This window comes from Engraulis encrasicolus, chromosome 17 (assembly GCF_034702125.1).
Source record: "Engraulis encrasicolus isolate BLACKSEA-1 chromosome 17, IST_EnEncr_1.0, whole genome shotgun sequence".
Taxonomy (NCBI): Eukaryota; Metazoa; Chordata; class Actinopteri; order Clupeiformes; family Engraulidae; genus Engraulis; species Engraulis encrasicolus.
The window spans coordinates 29,952,764-29,977,299 of NC_085873.1; the positions used below are offsets into that span (position 1 = coordinate 29,952,764).

General features: G+C 44.8%; 1 protein-coding gene across 2 annotated transcripts; it reads left to right on the forward strand.

The window, feature by feature from the left end:
* Window positions 1-364: 364 nt before the first annotated feature.
* Window positions 365-24,536, forward strand: usp42 (ubiquitin specific peptidase 42). 2 transcript variants are annotated; one of them, XM_063220601.1, is made up of 19 exons: window positions 365-915; window positions 4,829-5,401; window positions 7,037-7,205; window positions 8,226-8,336; window positions 9,746-9,845; window positions 10,630-10,697; window positions 11,108-11,178; window positions 11,623-11,705; window positions 12,150-12,261; window positions 12,521-12,661; window positions 13,072-13,172; window positions 13,942-14,092; window positions 15,727-16,680; window positions 17,014-17,102; window positions 17,354-18,745; window positions 19,241-19,620; window positions 21,901-21,968; window positions 22,333-22,380; window positions 22,510-24,536. In XM_063220601.1, the coding sequence occupies exons 2-18, from the start codon at window positions 4,838-4,840 to the stop codon at window positions 22,351-22,353; spliced, it is 4,575 nt and encodes a 1,524-aa protein (XP_063076671.1). In that variant the 5' UTR covers window positions 365-915; window positions 4,829-4,837; the 3' UTR covers window positions 22,354-22,380; window positions 22,510-24,536. The 2 variants fall into 2 exon arrangements, with proteins under 2 accessions (XP_063076671.1, XP_063076673.1); XM_063220603.1 differs by lacking the exon at window positions 365-915 and adding an exon at window positions 926-1,374.

The following is a 24,536-nucleotide window of genomic DNA, read 5'->3' on the forward strand; positions in this document are numbered from 1 at the left end:
AGTAAATAATGATAGAGCGCCTCATTGTGTTACAATGTATCCCAAAATTATATAACATGAAAATCAATAATACAAAGGGAACCAGTTGTGGGATTCAGCATCCAGTATAAAAAACGAAAACTGAACATCAAGAGGTGATTGTGTGAGGAAGTCTTCTCCAACTTTTGAAGTAAAAAAAAAAAAAGACACTTTGGTAACACCTTCACCCTGGTAATGGTGAATATCAAACCTTTATTAACACTTAGTAAGTAATTATTTAATTATAAACAAAATGTGAACAGGACACTTTGATAACACCTTGTGATAATGGTGAATGACCTTTATTAACACTTAGTAATTATTAAATAACAAACAAAATTTTACACATTTTTGTAAATGTTTGGTTGCTTTAGGGATGTTATCACAGCAGACACAGGCGTTCGGCCTCCGAGGAGCAAAAGAGATCAGACGTAACAGGCCACTGATGACTTGATGACATGACTGTTTAACTTCGACGTCTGTTATGTAATCTGCTGTCTGTCTACGATTCCAGAATACACATAGTGAACTAGATGTAGGCGAGCCTATTAGCCTAGAGCGCTAGTTACGTTTCACGGCTAGAGCTCTACTGCAGCTCTGAAACAGGCAGCATGCCTCAATCGAAATATGGTCACTATTTAGCGACTAGTGAAAACGCATCAAGTTGAAGCATTCAGCATCGACTGTACGAGATCCCGGTGTCGGGGGCGGATAGAGCTGCTGAATATCACGCACGCACCCCGCCTACCGTTTCTGCGACATGTTAAAAGAGTTGCTTAACATCTGACTTACCCGGATGTACCCGTGGGGAAACTACGTCATTGTTCACCGCCGGACGCTCGGTGGCTGAAAGGATGGATAATTTAGTGTAATGTATTACATTATTAAAAACCACAGGTAAGTGTGTTATGTTTCTTTATGATCCGGCGTTGACAGAAATAGTCCTGCTTTGAAACAAGGTGTGCAGTAGAGCAAATCGGTTCGGTTTGGTTGAAAACCTCTGAGTCCTCCAGTGTCATGTCGGCTGCGAGTGTTTGAGCACCGGTGAAATTTTAAATCTCGAGCCCCTCCTTTTTGGAGTCGACCTTACCAGTTCCCGTGTACCTCACCGGGAGAAATTTAAGACCAGCGTGTTTGGGTTTAAACGTTCTCCTACAATAAACTGAAAGTGAAATCACCATGTTTCAATCTTTTGTTTGGCGCGGAAGCACTCTTGCATTGTTGCGTGCTCGTCTGTCAACGTTGCTGTTCTACTTGCTCAGGCTGGATTGTTACACTGGCCGTTACCATGGCGTTTGGTGTTACCATGCGCGTACACAATCTAAACAATTTATTATCTTCTTTTCACACGCACAGGTAGGCAGCGTTTGAGTTTGCTCCAGAACTTACTTGTTATTTGGCGGAATAAGTTGTGGCGGCTGAATGCTTTGCGACTTTATTTTTAGTTGAGGCCTATTTCGTGTTCAGGGGCCTCAGATCACTACCTAGCGGTGCGACGTAAAATGTGCGTGGTCAAAAGACCAGCTAGCAGCCGAGAAGCTAGCTGTCGGCAACGCTACTATGTTTCCTGTGGTGGGGACAAAGTTAAAATACATCGGGGGGAGTTGTTGCACATATTTGATTTAAAATCGCACGTCTTCTTCGAGCGATTAAGATTTTTTGGGCTGGTTTGTAAACAATAAACTTAGCACGAGCTGCCATGCTAGCATAGGCCGGGCACACGTATTTGTTTGGGTTATGTTAGCTCGCTAGCTTGTCGGCGTTGAATTGTGAATCGTGTGGACGGGCTAGTTAGCCGGCTAAAGCTAGGATAATTAGCTTATTTTTCATTTGATCAACTCCCCCTTATCGGTGTCCCAGATTCCACATTTGTGACCTAGAGCTCTAGCAGTGAAAGCAGATCCCGATTCGCCATCTCACTGCCACTGTTTGTTTTTACCCAAGACTTAAGCAGACTGAAGTTCAAGGTTGCAAATCGCAAATGTTTCGCTTTAATGGCGTTTCCTGTCAGTCACGTGTCACTCTCTCGTTGCGAGTGTGTATCTAGTTTGACTTGAGAGATTACCAACAGTACACTATGTACGCGGCCAAATGCATGGGGTTTAAACGTCTCCTACAAGAAATCAGTTTTCAGCTGAAAAACGCTTTGGTAGAAGGCCCTCTTGCCGGTGCACTCATGGCGTTGGTTGCTTTTCAAAACTACGTTTTATGTGTCCCTTACAGTAGTAGTGTGTCTGTCAGTTGTCCCGGCGATCATTTCCGGGGCCATTGGTCTTGTGTATTCTGAGATTTACACGAACAAAATGTAAACATGCGACCGTGATTTAAAGTTTATACGATGGCCTGACAATCATGGCTGTCATACTATACAGTAAGATTTTCATTAAACGTTAAAGGGTCTTCACATAATGAAATCCATTCATACATTGCTTGCAAAACTATTGCCAGAGATTCTAGGAGTATCTTATCCAGTCTCTGCTATTGCTGTCTGAATAGGCAGGTCTGTAGGCTATACACTATAATCTGAATGTTCTGTTTGTGTCACTTGTGCATTATGTGACAGAGTTTCAAGTGAGGTAGATCAGTGGCTATTGGTTCATCCTCATACACTGTACACAGTGAGACAAAGCAACCTTTCATTAGGAGCAGTTGGTGATCCATGCAACTGTTGAGACACACTGAAAACGAGACAGATGCAGCCTCACACTGAATTGCACACCTGCTTGCATATAAGTAATCGTGCACACTTGTTGCTCACACATTCCCAATCTTGCCTGCCCACTTCTACACCCGAGTTAATATGTGTTTAAAGACTTGACCATGAAAGAAATGTGGAAAATAATATATGACAAAACGTTTTGCCATGCTGCCTTTTCTTCCCTGTAATATGATATGGCTTAAGGTTACAAACACAAAGTGAAAGTGCAGTGCGCTGGTTTGCATTTCATGTTCCTGTTTTATGTTGGCCTGGCTCTTTGCTGTGTATACCCAGTGTAGTAACTTATCACACCATGTTAATGGCTGTTATGTACAACATTGCTTGTTTATATCATGAGTGTTTGATATTGGTGTGTTCATTTAATGTAGTATTCTCATTCCATGCTATAAGCCCAGAGACTGATTCAAAATCAGATGCAGTGCTGTATTTAGAGGACATGGCCAGGCCAGGGGTGTGATTCTCGAAAGCGTAGTTGCTAGCCAAATGGGAAATTGCTTTAAAAACAACAAAGTAGCTAATGTCGTTTGCAACTATGGTTTCGAGAAACGCACCCCAGGTTCATGGGCCAGCTTTGTTTTTGCCTACGGTGAGAACACATATGCTGCCAGTTTGATTTGGCCAAGTTTGCTATTCATTTACTGTAGTATTGTCATTCCTGGGGGTGATTGTTGCCCCCCCAACAGAAATGAGCAGGTGTCATAGTTGGCATCTTGTCTGTTTACCTGTTTATTTATTTACTCTTGGTTAAGGTTTTATTTGTTACCTACATTATTACACTTAGCTGAAGCTTTCATCCAAAATGACTTCAAGTTATTTAGATACAGGCAGTGGCGGTTTTAGGAAACCTGAGGCTCTGGGCAAAGAACAATTTTTTTTGAGGCCCCCCTTCCTAGTAATCGCTAATATATGAATGCAGGAAAACGAATACCGTAATGCCATGACGAGGCCCATGTTTGGATGAGGACCTGGGCAATGCAAAAACCGCCTATGGATACAGGGTAGCCTATTGGTTTTACAGTCCCTTGGGCACATTGACAGTAAATAGAATGGACGCCAAATCAACGCTATTTGCCATTCAACGCTTTGAAGCCAGATTTGGGAACATTCCAACTTACATTCCACCTTAGCAACGCCAAACGCAGGTGCTAATTGGACAACAACAAGACTTCTAACGGTCAATCAAACCATGTTCTGATGCTCATTGGTCAATTTAACTTTTAATATATCTCTAAAACAAAACATCACCACAAAAAATCACCACCCTGGTAAGTTGGAGAGCAAGGGGACCTACTAGTTGAGCGAAAAATTATCCCCCTGGAGTGGCATTTAAGGGAGATACAGGGTTTTATGTCTCTCATAGGAATGAATGGGATTTGGCCATTTTTTGGTCTTTTTGGGTCCAACCTTGGCTCCAACTCGGCTTCAACAATGAAATAGAATTTTGGCCTCCATTCTATTTACTCTCAATGCTTGGGCAGTGTGGTGTTAGGTGCCTTGCTCAAGGGTACTTCAGCTATGGATAGAGGGGGATGTGGCATGTGGGGGTTAGGGGGATAAGGGTTGGATTCGAACGACACCCCTATGATCTTAGGTCCGCCCCCCCTAACCGCTATGTCACGGCAGTTTTGATGTGTAGTGAACTTGATGGAGCATTCTTGTTCTCCGCGGACAGTGTGCCTTTGACATTGTTGGTTCAGCATATATTATGAGGTGTAATACTGCAGTGTTTATTTACTTAGTGTAGTAAGTCTCTTTAACTCAGCAGAAACTATCAATAAACATAGTTGACGGATTGCATTTCACGCTGCTAATGATACAAGTGTGAGTACTGTATAGCCTAGTAGTGTTATCAGTATTTTTGTTTTCATTTATCTCAGTATTTTTAGTGGTGGTTGTTGTTGTCCCAGCAGAAGCTGCAGTTGACTATGCATTTGTAACTGACATGCTAGTTTACGTTTTTGACTTTCACATAAATGTTGCTGTGATAATGAGATGAACGTGTGTTGATTTTAGTGCAAGCTGTGTTGTGTTGTGTACCATATATTTGCTGGGTTAACTTAGAGGTGGTTGTTCTCTACTCTCCCCCAACAGAAATGAACAATGACCATAGTTGACAAACCGTTAGAGAGATCTGACCTCGAGTCAGTGCGGGGGAACTGCTCAGGCTCTCTGCTGCCCTCCACCTCCTCCTCCTCCTCCTCCCCCTGCGCCTCCTCCTACACCACGGCCTACACCTCCTCCTTCTCTGGGGACGGTCACGGTATGGACAGCAGCTGCTCCAGCTGGGCAGGGGGAAGCTGCTCCGCCTCCGCCTCCACCTCCATCCCCACCTCCTCCTCCTCCATCACGGCAGCAGCCTGCTCCTCGGACCTCCCCAGGTCCAAGTGCAACCCGTGTATGGGTCCTACCCCGGGAGCGACCCTGTACAGCGCCTCTGCTGCTGTTGCTGCTGCCTCCTCCTGCTCCTCCTCCTCCTCCTCCTCGTCCACCTACACCTCCACCTCCTCCGCCTCTGCTGCTGCCACTGGTGGGTCTATTGGATGCTCCATGGCCTGCTCCACCACCACCACCACCACCCTCCCCCTCATCGGGCCCTGCGAGCGACCCAAGGAGCAGGTGCAGACGCAGGCCACCAGCGCGGATGGCATCGCCCTCCCCCAGAAGGTAGTTTCTCTATTTCTCTCTCTCTCTCTCTCTCTCTCTCTCTCTCTCTCTCTCTCTCTCTCTCTCTCTCTCTCTCTCTCTCTCTCTCACCCACCAGGCAAAACTATTGTATGCACAAACCTTGTTATGCCTTTGTAAGCTACCCATGCACATTTTATATTGTTAATTCCGAGCCTCGTTTTGTAAGTCATTTAGGGTGGTAACAAGAAATAAAATTGTTAAACATTTTATTTATATAGCGCTTTTGACCCCAAACTCGAGCTGCTAAAAATGGGAAATGGAGGATGCAACGTATAACAAAACAAAGGGGAAAAAAGAACAGGAGACACTGTAGACCCCCCATTGAGAAACACTATGTTACACGTAACATGTTACATGTTCATCATCATGTACTGTGAAAGATGCTGTTCCCGGCAAAGCGTCTGATCCTGAATTGGTGCTGCCAGGTGCAGCGTTTATAGAATGGGGAAAGGGTCATGGGGAATGGAACAATCACAAAAAAGGCAATCTGTTTGTGTCTCGTAATCGGCAAACTTGTATTTTTTTCGTACACCTCAATTGGCAGGTGCATCGGAGGGGTCACTCATCAGACAATTTGAAAAAAACTCCCACTAGACTGACCATTTCACAGTTTTCTTTAATGCACAACGTTTCCATCCTAGACTTTCATCAGATAAAGGTTTTACCTGATGGAGGTCTAGGACCTTGTCAAAATCATCTTCTAGGTGTAATTTCCTTAGTCATGTGACGTGTAATAAGGTGCTGATCCTGAGGTGGTATGAGGTGCAGGGTATATAGAATGGGCAAAGGATTATGGGGGATGGAAGAACAACAAAGCAATCTCTTTGTGGCTTATAGTTGTCACTAGCGTCTGCTAAGTGCAATATTCCTATTAATTTATTAGTTTGTTTATTTGATTAAGACAATGAATTAGGGCTGCACAATTAATCGAAAAATAATCAAAATCGTGATAAAATAGTGAAATCGAATTGATTATTTTAATCGTGATTTAATCGTGGCAATAGTGACCTACTTTTGAGAGCGTCCTTGAAGCCAGAACATACTGACAGGCTGGTGTTTCTGGCCAGAAATCTGTCCACTTAAGTTTCATGCTATTGCCTTTACATAATTATTACAATTCATTTTATTTTGCTGATCCCGTATGTAATTCATTCTTGGTTATATTTCATCTTGTTATAATTTTCAAAAAAATCTGCAAAAATCAATAATCGTGATTAATAATCGTGATTATGATTTTGACCAAAATAATCGTGATTTTGATTTTTTCCATAATCGTGCAGCCCTACAATGAATGCACATTAAGCAATACATCAGCTTAAAGCAAAGCATCAATATAAATATGCCGGAGTTAGCATAGTTACTAAATTTCATCTGTTGTCCGAAGGCAGGTACTCATAATGAAACAAAGAACAAGAAAGCAAAACGTAGCCTACAGCATGGCAGAAGACATTTACACACATCACAAACATTAGTTATATGAGATGTTTATGCCAATGTTTATGCTACCGATGGGAGCATGTCTAATTTTGTTTTCAGACACTGTTTAATGGTAACTTTGAAAATGTTGTTGTCAGTCCCACTGTCTGATCTGATTCGTGTGATGCGTGTTAACAGGTGCTGTTCCCGGCGGAGCGGTTGAGCCTGAAGTGGTGCCAGATGCAGCGTGTGGGAGCGGGCCTCCAGAACCTGGGCAACACCTGCTTCCTCAACTCCGCCCTGCAGTGTCTCAGCTACACGCCCCCCCTCGCCAACTACATGCTGGCCCGCGAGCATTCCAAGACATGTGAGTGGATGGGATGGGCTGGGAGGGGAGGGGAGGGGAGGGGAAGGTAGAACTGGCGTCGGTGCCTCTTGTCTTTCTTAGAAAGTTTCGCTCGGTGCGTTATTCCAAAAGAGCGATTTAGGAGGGAGACGGAGGAGTCGCGCACAGGAGCTGAATACAATTGAGAGAAACTTCATTAAAAAGGCGAAAATAAAGAAAAGCCAAAGATGAAGTGGGTAACAAACATTTCGGGGCTGATGGGAGGGGAAAGCTTTAGTGTGTGGTGCGGCGACACAGAAAGCCCAACACAGATGTCCCCCTTTGGAGACAATAAGGTATACTTTGACTAGACTTGATTAGTCAAGGAAAACTCAAGGTTTTTTTGCAATTGATCCTAATTCTGATTCTGAGAAACCGTATACTACTTAACTATAGTACTTCCGTGTGATTTGGAGGCCTTCGAGACAAATTAGGTTGCACTATATCCACACAAGTGACGAGACATCACTTCATGACGTCATTTGTGTGTGTTCAGTATATATCATGTTATATTTGAAAGCCGTGGGAGTGTTCCAAGAACCTGGCTAAGTAGTAAAACAGGATAAATTAGCCTTCAGGTAGTCGTAAATCATCTAATAGAAAAGGCCAGAGACAGTTTTCTTAATTAAATGACCCCTATGAACTATCTATTAGCAGGTTTACCACTTCCTGTCGGCTAACTCAGTTAACCTTGTTCTTGGAATAGTACCCTGGTTGCTTGGTTTGTTTTTGTTATTTACATTTCCTTATGCTATAATACATGGGTTCGCCATGTTTGTAAACATGATGTTTTGAGGAGGGGCAAGACACTGGCAGCCAACCACGTGAGCTAATTTTTTGACCAACAGCTGTTTACAACAATCAGAGTTTGAGTTGTGCGCAGATAGGTTCGCGCAGTCAGGTTAAAACAAATATGTAGAACCCATGTATACAACACCTGTGAGCCAGTGTGTAACATTGCTTCTATCTGTGCTCTCCCCTCTCCTCTCTGTCTACCTGCAGGTCACGAGCCTGGCTTTTGCATGATGTGCACCATGCAGAATCACATCACACAGGTGTTTGCCAACTCGGGCAACGTCATCAAACCCATCGCCGTTCTCAACGACCTGAAACGTGAGTGCTGTTATCCTACCATTTATACATAGGGTTTTTTTGTTTGTAAACATCGTGTTGTGAGGAGGGGAAAGATACTGGCAGCCAACCACGTGAGCTAAGTTTTTTTGACCGACAGCGGTTCCAAGCAATCAGAGGTTGAACAGTGGTCGCGCAGCCAGGAGTTGTTTAAAAAAAAAAAACGGAAAACCCATGTATAATGGATGCATTGAAGCACATCAGCATGGGAAAATATGAACCTGCACTGATATTTTGCGCCAATGATTGTAATAGACAGCATTTCATTATCCAGGGCTGGTGGTCATTTGTATTTTTATTTTGTTTACTTGAATCTTCCACTTCTTTTCCTATGTTTGTATCATTGAAGTGGCTTTAATAAAGATTTCAGTGTGTCTTCAGGCGTAAGAAAAAAAGAAATTCTTTCTGAACACATCACACCACATACAGGAAACACTATGCCGACTTGGCTCATGCTTAATAATTGATGTGTTGTAATCGATAAACATCTGCCACATCTGCTACGAGTTGGGCAGACAGGCCGCAGTCAGTATCATACTTCTGGCCAAGAACAGATACTAGGCCTTGGAGTCAACAGGGCTGATATTGCTATGAAACTGTTTGGTGGTTGTATAAATTTAAATGCAGATGTTAGCAGAACATAGACTTAAACTAGTGCTTTTACAACATTTTTACCACATTAGGTAGACGGGAATAACGGGTGTTTAAATGATGTAGGGCAGTGTTTCCCAACCTTTTTTGTCTTGCGTACCCCCTAAGCATCTTAGTTGTCCCATGAGTACCCCCTAATCGATTTTCTATATCATTTTCTCAGTCCTGATGTGGCTGCTCCATACATTTGTTATAATAATAACACTTTTCCAAGTCCCCCCTGCAATGTGCTCGCGTACCCCTAGTGGTACACGTACCCCTGGTTGGGAAACACTGATGTAGGGTCATCTTCTGAATAATGTTGTAATGGCATAAGGAAGCATACTTGAACATCACTACGGCTCTGCGTGTTAATACTAAGGGTATGAATGAATCGCTCATTGATAGACCTTGGATATCTTCTTTTTACATTTAATCGAGTTACATGACATAGAGACTGTCGTTTTGATGTTTCATCTGAAATTGTTCATTGGTTGTATGAATTTAGATGTAGATAATAATGTTGATGTGTCTTTGTCCATGGTATGAGTGTTATTGCCTGCCTGTTGTATGTCTTTGATGTTGGAGATGTGCCAAAACAAATTCATATCACAGCAATACATTTTATGAACTTATTTACATTTTACAATTTGAATTTTGAATCTTTGAATTTCGAGTCTTTCAATATTGAATCCTGAATCTAATAGCAAGGGTATGAATTAACCACTCATTGTTTTTTCTGTGGTCGTTTTGTTTTGCAGGGATTGCCAAGCATTTCCGTTTCGGCAGTCAGGAGGACGCTCATGAGTTCCTGCGCTACACTGTGGATGCTATGCAAAAGTCCTGCTTGCCTGGAAACAAGTAAGTTTGTACATGAGATAAAACGCACGCTCGCGCGCGCACACGCACACACACACACACACACACACACATACACACTGACCCGTCAACAGGAGGGACAGAGGGGTCAGTTGTCCAGGGCCTAGGGAGAGTGGGGGCCCGGAATTGGGTCCTCATTTAATTGTATGTATTGGGTGGGGCGTCCTTTCATATTACTTTGTCCCAGACCTGGCCAAAGCTGTCAGCGACCACACACACACACACACACACACACACACACACACACACACACGTTCACAAATGCCCGTGGGCCTTCCCCTTTGACTCACTGTATTTCCTCCATTTGCGGTGCTCATTGTTTCAAACAAAGGTCAGCTAATGTACAAGTGTTGAGCAATATGGCGGCAGAAGTTTGAAGTGCAAGCGGATCTCTATCTGCTAAACTGTGATTTGCATGCACTGATTGCTTGCCATTAGGGCTGTAACAATACACTCAACTCAAGATGCGGTTTGTATCATGATTTTTGACCTACAGTTCGACACCCCGTACGATTTCTGAAATGTATCTTATTTGAAGCTTGGAAGCACTATCGCATCGTATCCTATGGTTGTTTTCTGGACTGATGGATAACGAAACTCTGAAAGGGTGTATCACGATACTGCCTCCTTCCATCACGATGCAGTTTTGTGACTGAGAATCAAGATTTTCTCCTTTCGATCCAATACAGCCCTACTTACCATTCATTCTCTCTCTCTCTCTCTCTCTCTCTCTCTCTCTCTCTCTCTCCCTCTCCCTCCGTCTTAGATTGGACAGGCAAACGCAGGCCACCACTCTCGTCCACCAGATCTTCGGCGGGTACTTGAGGTCTAGGGGTAGGTGTTTGAATATATTGATCTGACTGATTTGTGTTTGACTTTCTACAGTCACATTTTTGATTTTGGGAACACTGATGATGGGCTAGACCCGAAACATTTGCATCCCACTTTTTGTTTTTGCTTCTCTTTATTTTTGGCTTTTAATACAGTTTCACTGAACAGCATCAAGCTAATGTGTGCGACTCCTTTATCTTCACTTTCTTCTACAGTCTCCCATTGTTTTCTCTCAGTCTTGAATAGATTGGAACTCTTGAACACATTGCATTTAACATGGATGTGAACTTGATACAAGTATTCTAAAAATGTCACCGCTTGACTGTTTGTTGTTTATGTATTCCTTGTAATTTGTTTGTTTTTGTTTGTTTCATTTTATGTGTTAATCCGTTTTTGTACTGTTTTGTCTACAGTGAAATGCCTAAACTGCAAAGCGGTGTCTGACACCTTTGACCCCTACCTGGATGTTGCTTTGGACATCAAGGTGAGAGTCTCCCTCTTTCAAAGTTAACAGCTATTGCTGCACAATATATCGAAAATGTGTCGAAATCACGATATCAAGTGTGGCGATATGCGCATCGCGAAAATGACTTAATTATCGCAAACAAGCATCTGTGCAGTCCAATCACTCGCCGAATGTCAACAAATGCGTAAGAAGCCCACCATGACCAAAGCCACGCCCCCACACAGACAGACAAATTAGTGACAAGAAAAACTCTCTGCTGTATTTCTAAATATCGTTTAAATATCGTTATCAAGGTATTGCATGCTGTTATTGAGCATCACATTTTTTTCTGATATAGTGCAGCCCCAATTGCCATATTGATTTCTGTGACTGGCCATATTGCAAGTGGCTGTATAATTCCAATAATTGCTGTATTTATTTATTTATTTTATTTTATTATATTATTATTTTTCACAAATACAGACCGCTCCAACCATCACTAAGGCCTTGGAACAGTTTGTGAAGCCAGAACAGCTTGATGGAGAAAACGCCTACAAGTGCACCAAGTAAGTTTATACATTCGAAGTCATGTGTGAATTTTCAACCAGTAACTGCATGTGTACACCAGAAACATCCAAAGCAAATAGGTAGCCGAGGTTGTTGTGGAAGCTCCACCATCAAATTGCTTTTCGTCACTCTTGACATGATATTGGCATCATTGATTTAGCTAATTGTCAGCCTGGGACATTCAAAGATCTGAGCATTCATGTTTTTGTTTTTTGTTGTTTGCTGAACTGTGTCATAGCTCATTACCATAATATTAACTGTTCACCCAGTTTGAGACACCTCTAGCTAATTCGCTATGGTTGCCCTATAGAGAAAGAGTGACTTTCATTGCACTGTTCGCTTTGGTTGTTTCTGCTGTACTTGCACATCAATTGATTGGACATTGATGTGGTCCCGTATACGTTGTTCTTCATTTGACCTCTTGTGGGTTTGTGTGTTTGCAGATGCAAGAAGATGGTTCCGGCCTCCAAGAGATTCACCATCCATCGCAGTTCTAACGTGCTGACCATCTCTCTTAAGCGCTTTGCAAACTACAACGGCGGCAAGATCGCTAAGGTTGGTGATGCTGATTGTAACGGGGACGATAAAGTGCTATAAAGATCCATTTTGATTGATTGCCTATGGCTGTATCACACCATTCATTCTGTGTTATCAGTTCTACTGAATGAATGGGTTTTTTGTTGTTGTTTTATATATATTAATATATATTTTTTAAATATATTATTATATAATTATTTATTCAAATTATGGACTGTTTAAATGTGTGTACCTGGGCAACGATATAATTTGCGTTTGACGTCCCTTCCCGGTGCAGGATGTGCGGTACTGTGAGCATCTGGACCTGCGTCCGTACATGTCCCAGCCCCAGGGGGAGCCGCTGGTCTACAGCCTCTACGCCGTGCTGGTGCACTCCGGATTCAGCTGCCACGCCGGACACTACTACTGCTACGTCAAGGTACCTCCTACACTGCTAAAACACACACACACACACACACACACACACACACACACACACACACACACACACACACACACACACACACACACACACACACATACATATACATACACACACACACACACACACACACACACACACACACACACACACACACACACACACACACACACACACACACACAATACACAATACACACATATACAATACACACAGGCACAACAACTTATCCTGGTCTTAAAAGTGAGAAGATCGTGTTTGATTTTTTTGTTTTTCTTTCTTTCTTATTTTCTTTTACATCGTTTTCCTAACCATAGAAAGTCTGAACTAGTGGAAATTGTTTGACGATTGGCTTATCAGCAGGTATGTCCACTAAAACGTCCTGGTGCTTGTGTTGCGTGTTGCAGGCTAGCAATGGGCAGTGGTTCCAGATGAACGATTCCTCCGTGTCTGTCAGCGACATCCGTTCGGTTCTCAACCAGCAAGCCTACGTCCTTTTCTACATCAGGTAGGTGGCAATCCCCTTCTCTTTTTGTCCTGCTGGTGTTCCTTCATTCATTTGGTCCTGCATGAGTTAATAAGGCATTGTGTATTTAATATAAAACATAAATGGTAACACTTTATTTTAGGGATACATCTATTAGCACTAATGCATACAATGTTAATGCCTGCATAAGTAACTTGTAAGGCATGTACTAAGCAAACGCTAAGGCCTACTAGGTCCTTACTAAGGTTAAATTGGTAATAAAACCCTCATTGTGCACGAGCAAGACATTTGCGAATACATGCCTAACAAATGTTTGATTTTGCTTTGTACATGCCTTACAAGTTACTTATACAGGCACATTGTATGTATTAGTGCTAATAGATGTATCCCTAAAATAAAGTGTTATCACATAAATATATTATTATATAATATTTTGGCGTTGGTTTGTGTGGACTGTTTTGTTAGATATGCGTATTGTTGTACATGAAAATGTCTCATTTCTTGTTCATTGCTCATATTGATCAGTGCTGTTTTGTGCTCTGTCTTTATTTGATTCAAGGAACTTTTCACTGTAGTCGTATAGTGACAAAGATTTAACTTTCCTCTCGATTATACCAGACTTGGCCGTAAAGGCTAGTTTTCATCAGATTTGATGACATTTCTCCCGACAAAATACAACTACAATGTAACCAGGCTCCCTGATTGTACTCCGTGCTTCTGTTGCTTTTTGCTAATGACAGTGGGTCAGCAGCTGCTAAAGCATCCTGTCTTCTTCCCCTGTCTTTATCAGGTGTAATGATGTCAAGAACGGGGGAGGGGAGGTGTCTCCGGTCATCCACACGCCGCCCAGGCCCGTGCTGAACGTGCGGGGCATGACCGGGAACCGGCCCGCCACCATTCCCAACAGCAACAACTCCAACGGCCCGCCACGGCTACTCAAGGTAAAGAGCCTCTTAGAAACAAAGACACACATATGCTATACTTACTGATTGCAAAGAACGTAAAGGGATAAATGCAAAAAGTGACATGTTCAACATGCCCAAGTGAAACAGCTTTGTGAATGTGCTTTTGCTGTCATTTCAGGTGATTTTACTTATTTTCTCATGTAACTGGCTCCAGGGGTTGAAGTACCAGTAGTTGTGCTCGGCTAGTTAAGTGAATGACCTGGACAAGATATTTTGACAAGAGTTTTTTTTTTTTTTAACTCCTTGACTTTGAGCCGGAGAGGAAAGCAGGAGGTGTTGGACTGATGAAGTATTAGGAGAGGAAGAGACTTGACAGGGGACTCGAGGGCCCTTGCTTATATTTATAAAAATAAAAAGATGAGTTTTGATAGATGCGTGTCCAGTGTGTGCATCGTCATTCTTTTGTGTCTTCTGTGCATGATGGCACAACTCCTGGATTGGGTAGCCTTCCTGCAAAGTTTAAGCTATACGTAGTGTAGTTAAAGTTCAGGCTAAGAGAATGAGGAAAAAAAAATCTGGAAATTGTATTTTTATTTCTACTTTATTTTTGAAGGGTAGTCCCATTGAGGCTGTTGCTTATCTTCCAAGTGAGCCCTAGCCAAGAAAGCTGCAAAATGGAAATAAAAATGGGATGTGTGTGTGCGCCCAAAGTGCTGCATCTATGATAGCGCAGATGTGCGGTGACCTTGCAAGCTGAACAGTTCCACTGACCTCTAGAATACCCGATCTCTAGATAACTTGTCTACATTACAAAGCTGAAGCATGTTGTTCATAGGTCAGGTCTGCTCAGTCACAGACGTGGCCAATGTGTTATGTGTACCACTGATGCTAACAGTAGTTTGATGGTTCCTTCCCACCTGTCTTGCAGATTGGCCCCGTCGACAATAATGCTGGGGTGCATTTCTCGAAACCATAGTTGCTTAACCACCATAGCTACTTTGTTGTTTGCAATGTGATTTCCCATTGGCAACTACCCAAGTTGCTAACTGGCTAACAAGTACGCTTTCGAGAAACGCACCCCGGGATTGTTTCTGCAGCTCGCAACCTCTAAACGCATGAACACACCAGAAGGGACAAAAGCTACAAAGAGTCACTGGACTGTCCTCATAGCAACAGTGACACGAACGATTAAGGCGATAAAGTATGACCGTTAAAAGCAGAATGCAAGTGTTCTGACATACCAATTGGCTACGGCGGCTATCGCCGAACCGCATCACAGCTTATAAGCTTAATATTTGCTGAAGTACTGAAGAAGCTGAAGTACTAACTCGCTTGTGTTGCTCAAATTGCCTCTCTTGTCTGTTCTGTTAGCAGCTCCTTCATACAAAGTGAATTACTTCCGTCGCCCCTATGTCTGCTCCGTTGGCCCATAAATGACAACAAGACATTGAAAAGTGAGGCAGGAGATAAGTGGAGGTAGAGCAATGGGGTAGGATTGGGACGCGCCAACTCTGGAGATCCAGCGTCTGTTTGACGGAAACGGCATATGCGTGTGTGCACTGAGGTTTGATTTTTATGGTTGGCACTAATGCTGCATTCTCTCTCTCCCTCTCTCTCTCTCTCTCTCTCTCTCTCTCTCTCTCTCTCTCTCTCTCTCTCTCTCTCTTTAGATTGGCCCTCAGGTGAACGGGCGACCATACCACAGTGGTGGCGGCTTCAGGTATGGCAGCAGTAGCAACACCGGCGGCGGCGGGAGCAGCAGCACTTTGACCAAAACTGGCTCCGGCCTGTCATCTTCATCCTCGTCCTATCCTGCCGCCTCGTCCTCGTCGTCGTCCTCCTCGTCCTCCTCCTCCTCTTCCTCCTACGTGCCCAGCCGACCCACGGAGATCGCCGACCCGAACAAGCGGCAGAAGCTCTCCTTCTCCTTCGGGCAGGGCAAGAGCGTGCGCCCGGGGGCTCTCTCCCAGCCTCCAGGCTCCTCCTCCACCTCCTCCTCCTCCTCCATATCCCATGGTCCCTCACTCTCGAACAGCAATGTCGCCTCCTCCTCCTCCTCCTCTTCTTACTCTTCCTCCTCGTTCTCCACCATGCACTCTACCTCAGACCCATCCTCCTCCTCCTCCTCTTCTTCCTCCATGTCCTACTCCTCTGGCTCTAAGCTCAACGGCGCCCCCTATGGTAGTGGCAGCAGTAGCGGTGCTTCTGGGTCATCCATCGGTGCGTCTGCCCTGCTGGTGCCCTACGGCCAGGAGTCGTCGGAGGAGTCGGACCAGGAGGGCAGCAGCAGCAACGGCGGCGGTGGCGGCCTGAGGCAAAACGGACAGACGGACGGCTACGGCACCGCCAACCGCAACGGGAACGGGCACGGCCATGGCCATGGTAGTAACGGGAACGGTTATGGCAACGGGAACGGGTACCACAGTAACGGTAACGGGCACGGGTACCATGGCGCGTCGTCGTCGCCACCGCCTGTCAAGAGGCTCGCCGGCGACCCGGGCATGAGCAGTCAGGCCAAGACCAACGGTTCCTTTGCGTCGTCGTCCTCCTCAAATGGCTACACCAACGGACAGACAGACTCCAAACCCAGCCAGAACGGACATCACAAGCTCAATGGTGTCAAGGTATGTCACCATGGATGGTGAAGATTGATTGATTGATTGATTGATTGATTTTTATTTGACAAGCTCAGTCCTTGAATAAAGGCAAATTCTTGATTTAGTTTCCAATAAACCACACAACTCAGCTAGTTTCGCGTATGCATCTTGGGGATACTATGTCGGTCATCATTATTATTGTTGTGTAATGATTTGTGTTCTAACAATTGCATACTGGGTATGTCCATTGCTGTGTTGTTTTTTATTGTTTCTGAATATCTTTTAAACATAACATGCAGACTGTTTGAATGACATGATTGGTGCACAAGCTTACATGTGGATTCCTTCTTGTATGTGCAGGTGAATGGCAATGGCCACATGACCTCTCCCACCTCCTACAATGGGCATGATGCTGAATACAGGGCTAATCCTGGCTTCAGAAGTACAAGGTATGCTTAGTGACAATGTAGTTCAATTACCCTAAACTCCCCATACGTTGGTTGTACGCATTTATGCTATACACTAAATGTTGCCTGATTATCTGAAGACTTGATGTTGAAAAGTATGGTACATGTCTATGCACAAAATGTTGTCTGACAGGATTTTAAAATATTGTACATTACTGTAAGTTATACACAAAATTGGTATTGAAAAGCATATAAATATATATATATTATTATATTTTGTCTCTCTATTGCAGCAAAATCCCAGATGCCTCTGCAGGCACGAATGTGCCTTCTGTGGGTAAGAACGGCCACCAGTCTCCACCCCATCACACCTCTGGCTCTGGCTCTGGCTCTGAGTCCCACCCGCAGTTGTCTGGTGAGGCCAATGCCACCGCCTCCACCTCCTCCTCCTCGTCATCGTGCTCCTCCCTATCCCAGCTGAGTGGCTCCCTATCCAGTCTGCCTTCCTCCTCCGAATCCCCGGTCGACGGACCGCCTGGCCTGCCCAACGGCCTCCCCCCGACCTCCTCCAACAAGGACCATGCGGTGGTGACGGGTACACCGCTGCCAAGCGGCGCGTCTCAAGTCAAACAGGAGTATCACCATCAGGAGCGCAGCAGTGCGGCGGGAGATGGCTCCTCTGTGTCCGAGACCTCCAAGGCACCGGCTGCTGCTGCTCTCCCCATCCCCAGACAGGTGCTCATGAACGGGCTGCACAGCAAGGGGCGCCCTGAGGCTGGCGACGTCAACGTCAACACCTCCACCGCAGCCTGCTCCGCTAGCAAGCATCACCGCGACAGCAGAGACGACGGGGATCGCGATCGCGAGGACTGGAGCCGCAAGGAGAGTCGTCTGAACGGCACCTCTTCTTCTTACGTCTCCAAAGAGCGCGACAGGGAGAGGGACCGGGACCGGGAGAAGGATCGTGATTCTCACCGGCGCCAACATCAGAACTACGTCAACGACGACCGGGGTAGTGGTGGTGACCGAGGCAGGGAGCGCGGTGGCTACGGTCATCGGAGTGGCGACAGGGAGTACCGGCGACAACGTTCCGACAGCCGAGAGCGGGACAGGGACCGAGACAGGGACAGGGACCGCTACCACAGGGACGCGGAGCGCCACTGGGACCGCCACCGCTCCTACAGGGACCGAGACAGAGACTATGATCGCGACAGGGACCGAGAAAGGGACCGTGATCGCGACCGAGACCACCATCGGTACCACCAACGCCACAGATCCAGAGAACGCGATCGGGAGAGGGAGCGAGACCACGAGCGCGACTGTGATAGGAGGCCAGTAGGCGCCGGCGGGGAATACAACCATAGCAGCAGCCACCACCATCGAGGCCCTGGAGCGGGAGAGGGCTCTGGGACCGTGTCTGGACGCTGGGGTGAGGAGGAGAAGCGTGGAGGACAGGGGCGCGAAGAGGACTTCTCCACCACCAGCAGCAGCAGAGCAAAGCAGCCTAATCCCCTGTCTCAGCCTACCTCCACCTCCAGCTCCTCTCCACGCTCGGACCGTGACGCATCTCCTCTGACCAGGAACGGAGACCCGAAACGCAGCCGGGAGGATGACGACGCCTCTGAGGACGAACGCCCCGCAAAGAAACACAAGAAGTCCAAGAAGAGGAAGAAGAGCAAGCACAGGTGAGACTCGGAAGGATTTTTAGTTTAACGTCTTAATTTTATATGCACTATGCACTAGCTCTGCTTTGGCCTGTGTCTCCTCACAATCTGTATGCTATTAATCGTCCTAGTGTGTAAGGCACCTTGGATCAAAATAGTCAGCTTAATGTACCGCAAGATAATGTAATGAATCACTGCTATTTTTGCTATTGCACTTGATGAGCTACTGACTGCTTCCATGCTCTTGTCAGCTGTGAAAACCATAGCTGCAAAGTCTGGAGTGGGGATAAGAAAAGCCATGAGAGAGTGTTTTGACGCGTCTCATCATTTGTATTGACTGCTCAGCAGGCACCTTGACAACTGCCTTAGATGGCTTAATAAGAGTAACCCTAACCCTAGGATTTGCTGTTATTACGGTAGAGTATAACATGGACATTGTTGCCCTTTATTAGATGCAAATATCTGTAAAATAATGTTTTGGGTTTTTTTTAAAAACTGTTTTCTTCTATTTTTCAGGAGCTCAGACATGGACTCTCCCGATCGCTACAGCGACAGCTCCTCATCGAAGCGCAAGAAGAAGAAAAAGAAGAAGAAGAAGAAAAAGAAGAGGCACGATGAGGAGGAGGGGGAGGAGGAGCGTAGCAGGAACTCCAGTGGAGACGAGCAGCCCAGACGCAAACCGCGCAGCCGAAGTCGCAGCCGCAGCCGAAGTCACAGCCGCAAGCCGCGCAGCCGCAAGCCACGCAGCCACAGCAGAAGTTGTAATCGCAGCCGCAGTCGTAGTTACAAGCGTGACTCCTCGCCGCGGGATGCCAAGCGCGCTCGTCTAGACAACCACCACCACTCGACCCACAGCGCTCACAGCAACAAGCATCGATACATGAACGGTCACACAGGTGAGAATCTCAAGATTTCAAAAATCCCAAGCGAAAACAAAACAGAAACTGCGACACCAATATGCTCCCATTTAAAACTTTCGGCAGTACTTTTAATCTAGGACTCATGTTGGCCACCAATACCAGACAAGGTGCATAAGGTAGAGACAATTGAGGACACAGCATTATCAGGATCCATGTGACGCAAGGTCAACTTTCCTTTGGAGACTAGTGGAAGTTAAGAATGAATAGAGTCCCCTTAGCGCTGTAGATGGCAGTAGTGCACAACCAATGCCAGCCGCCACCAAAACACCACAGAAACATAATGAGAAGGAGGGGATCATGTCCCTCTTTGAGGCGTAGCTGGTGTGTGAACTTTTCCCATATTATTTCTGTAACATCCTCTAATAATCCTAGGCTTGGAAATCCTGTGCTGCTTTTGCACTATCTTGCCGATCTCACTTGTGATTTGGTCAGGTGATAACCTGGCAATAATATTCCTGTGATACCCCCAACGCTCCTCTAAATGGGCTTGTATGCCCATGGTGGGGACCCAGGTTTCACTGAGTCTGGTCTGGATCATTTCCCAACCTGGCCCTGTGTCTCTCCCTCACTCTCCTCCTATCATTGTCTTTACTGTTCTATCCTTAACCCATTGATGCCTAAAGCACTTGTAAAGAAAAAACAAGGCCGACAGGCGGACAACAGATGCGTCCCTCTATGCCAGTTCCAACCTTTTTTCCCCCCAAAACGCCCCGCTGGCCTCCTCCTAACCTGTCAACGCCCACCCCCCTCTGAGGATGTGCTTTTTGTTTATTGGTCATAGCCTATTGCCCATGGAAACTCCAAATAATGTGGCAGGCAGTGAATGCTTGGATTCGGAAAAGAAGCATCTAATTTCAAATTTCACATAGATCAAGTGGCTACATTACAAATTACCAGATATTATTAGTACTAGGTTATTTATCAACCTTTAGTAGGCTATCACGCCATTTCAGCGTCATGTGCATGTGGGAAAGAAACTAAACATAGCCTAATAAATAAATAAAACCGTTTGGGTGAATCATGCGCTATGGGTTCACCCTTTGGATGCATTGTGCGCTTAATTTTCAATGCCAGCTTTTTACCGTCAAGGCACAAAGCAGTGAGCTTCAGTGGCAGAGTTTACCAAATTCATACGACTGCAAACCAATTACGAAGCAAAAGACGCGTTCTGTCCGGTGCTCTCTCTGAGCGCAAGGGAAAGCACCTGTGGGGTTCACGCGCCCGCCAGCAGAAAACGACTCTCCCTTGCAATATGCCCGAGAACATCAGTAACACAGCGTATGTGAAATGCAAATGGCCCATCTGTCTACTAGTTCGAGAACACTGACTACTCACTGAAACGTAGTGGCAGAATGTTTGCAAACTCACGTTTAGAGGAAGAGCTGTAGCGCTGCTGGTCGCCTGTCAACTTATTACGGTTCCATGTCGTGGAGCGTTATGCAATGCTAACGCCCCTCTATCCGAGCACAAACATCTGTGTGAAATACTGCCTGCCGACTTCTAAATCGTTCATTTCCATTCTGAGGAACCAAAATAGCTGCACAACGCGACACTATCACAAGACCGTGAACATTAAGTGACACTCACAGTGGTGTTGGTGTGCTGTGGAGAAGGAACGAAGTTGACTACCACTGTCCAAACGCAAAACAATGCCGAAAATTGAATGCACCCCTCAGTTGTCTCACAATGCTATCAGCTTAGCCTTGCCGGTTTGGTTTTGACACGCATTCGCTCCAGGCCAAAATGCCTCTCTGCCTCCGCCTTGTGGACACAGGAGGTACAATTGAAGGAATGCGTTTCAGACAGCGTTTCAGACAAGACAGCGTTTCAGACAGGGAATGCGTTTCAGACGGACGGACGGACGGACAGCGGACAGACAGACCCTCTTATAGAGATGCTGGGACGCATCTAAAAGCGCCATCTGAATGCCTAAGCCCTTGATGGGAAAGTTGCCTCAGCCTATAAAAACCTAAATATCTTATCCTCTGATGCACATAAAAACATGAAATAAGTTGCATTTTTAAACCCTAAGACCCTCATCTTGCATTAGAATCTCTTCAATCTGTAACATACCCACATTTTTATTAAAAAAGCTGAAATCTCAAGAGCCTGAATGCAGCATATGTGTCTCCTGGCACCAAACCTTCAACAACATATACGAGTCATCAGGCTACAATGGGTTAATAGAGACACCAAACACACACACACACACAGGCACACACACATGTTCCTAACATGTTCCTGTTGTGTCTTCAGGGGCAGGTTCGCTGAGCCCTGTCTACAAGGGAGGCAAGAGGAGGGCCTCGGACATGTCTTCTCATCATGTACGTACCTCTGACTTTATGCTGGTTTTTTTTCTGTTTTTTTTTCTTTTTAAAATCCTATTACAAAACAACTGGCAGATAGTTTTTGTCAAAGTGACGTAAAAGTGTGAATGCAAAGCAACTCTGTAGTTGTGCGGCCCTGCCGTGACCTAACGGTAGGGCACTGGGTTACTACGCCGGCAACCCGGGTTCGATTCTGGACCGGGTCATTTGCTGATCTTTCCCCCACTCATTTGCTGTCTGTCCTCCACTGTCCTGTCAAAAGTAAATGCAAAAAAGGCCTAAAGATGAACTTTGTAGTTGTACTGTGCTATAAAATACATTTGGATTGATAGATGTATTTATTTTCCCCTCTTTGTAACAGGTGAATGGGTATGCGGCTTAGAGGAATTTTCCTCCTCTAGATGCCCAGGTGAGATCTTTGATTATCCGCGTTTTACCCCATTAGCTCTGTCTAATTTCATTAGCAATAATTTAATTTTATTTATATCAATATCCTATTGTGCTACTACTAATTCCATGCTCTCATCTTTACTTTCAGCAATGGAAGACAGTCAGGAATAAGCTTTTTCTTTTCTTTTTTTGGGAAATCAGACGAACTCTACAGCAAAAGAATGAGATTCTTCTAATTGAACGTGGTGCTTTACATAACTGATACATTGATTCTTGGTGACCACACGAAAAAGGAAAACTAATGTTGGTGTGGTTTTTAAATTAACCTTTTTTAATGGACCAGATTAGATTTTTTTTTTTTTTTTTTTGCCCTCTATCCTCCCACCCCCAATTTTTTTTTCAATTCAAGTTCACTTCTTCAGCTGTGAACTCTACGACTCAAAGGAAAATTTAGCAAATTTAGAGTTAATATATTCATTTAAACATGGAGATCAAGGCAAAAAGACAAAAAGCCTGGAGCTTGAACATCTTTACTTGCTGCTCAGTCAACAGACTCAGGATTCTCTCTCTCTCTCTCTCTCCTCTCTCTCTCTCTCTCTCTCTCTCTGAAACGGAGCGAGGCTGATTCACGTCTTGATGGATAATACCTCGCTAACCTCCCTGCATACATACTCCCTTGTCCAGCCCTCCAATCCCTGAAGCGGCGAGACTGCGATCCACTTCTTGATGGATATGTACCTTGCTACACCCCCCACACACCCCTGATCAGCCGAAACTGTGTTCCACATCACGACGGATATGTACCTCTCCCAACCCCTTGTACCCCCCGCCCCCGCCCCCACCGGCACCCACAGAGTGAGGCTGCATTCCAGTGAATGAATGTGCACCTTGCTCTGTTATTTCCCTGGACTCTTGCTCTGTTTTCCCACTTCAAACCTCCCTGACCCCAACACCGGACTTGGGGAACTACCAGACCTACTTACCCCCCACGTCGCGCATACACAGGCAGGAGCGCACGAGGAACTTGTTAAGTCCTGGGTGTCTCCTGCTTCTCTGATGTCACTGTACTCTACATATCGGATCTTCTGTGGTGGAGCGCCGCCATGTGGCGGGGAGCTGGGAGGGGACTCAACGTGGGGCACTTAACACACACACACACACACACACACACACACACACACACACGCACACACACTCACACACACTTTCACCGGCCAGAGGACAGATTGGCACACACATACACACATCCTCTCACCTGGATGCACACACACACACATACACACACACACACACACACACACACACACACACACACACACACACCTACACCTGGACACACTTGAGGATGTCTGTCCCCAGGGCTCCACGCCACTTTGCTTCTCGTCTCACCTCGGCACCGTCCCCATAACTGTCCCCCATTCACCCTTCAAACAACTTACTTTTGTTCCATTATTATTATAATTATTATTATGATTTTGATTATTATGATTAAAGTAAACTAGCATAAAAAAAACATGTCATGTATCTGAAATGGCTATGTAATTTTTATTCAGTTCTGTGTTTTTATGTTTTATGTAAAGTTCAGTTCATTCTGTTGTTATGGATAACAAATACTGTGAACTTTTTTTCATGTTTTTTTAACTGTACTATCAGTTATTTGTATACATATAGTCCTGTATCAGGAAGAAAAACAAAACAAAACGGTCTCTTGGTTTCTGTTTCTGCATTTCATAGTGAAGGCCCTGGGTAAACGTTTAGATCCATTTCCTTTTTATCTTTATTTTTTTGCGTGTGTCGATTTAAAAAAACAAGTGGAATGGTTATGTCGAGAGCTTTTGTTTTTACAGTAGCATGTTAAATTAAGTTTATACAATGTACAGTTCTATAGAGGGAGGGGAAAAGCCTTAAATAGCATTTTGTTAATGTTGGAAATTGTAAGTTCTTCTTTTCTCTCGCGCTCTCTTTCTCAACTGTTTACATCATTTTTAATTTTTGTTTTGGAGTGAATGAATAATGCGGAATGGCAAACGTTTGATGTGTAAGGGGGAGAATGATTTTTATTTTATTTTATTTTTGCTTTGTATAGAATGGGCTCCCTTCTCCTTGAATTTGTTTAAAAACAAACAAAAAAAATATTTCGATAAATGTGACTTTTTTTTGTGCTATTTTCTTGAA

Bases quoted from the DNA above. Each gene is read 5' to 3' on its own strand.
- usp42 (XM_063220601.1), top strand. From the start codon at position 4,838: ATGACCATAGTTGACAAACCGTTAGAGAGATCTGACCTCGAGTCAGTG. The intron at 11,179-11,622 runs GTGAGAGTCTCC...TCACAAATACAG, and splicing joins ATGTTGCTTTGGACATCAAG to ACCGCTCCAACCATCACTAA. The intron at 13,173-13,941 runs GTAGGTGGCAAT...TGTCTTTATCAG, and splicing joins TACGTCCTTTTCTACATCAG to GTGTAATGATGTCAAGAACG.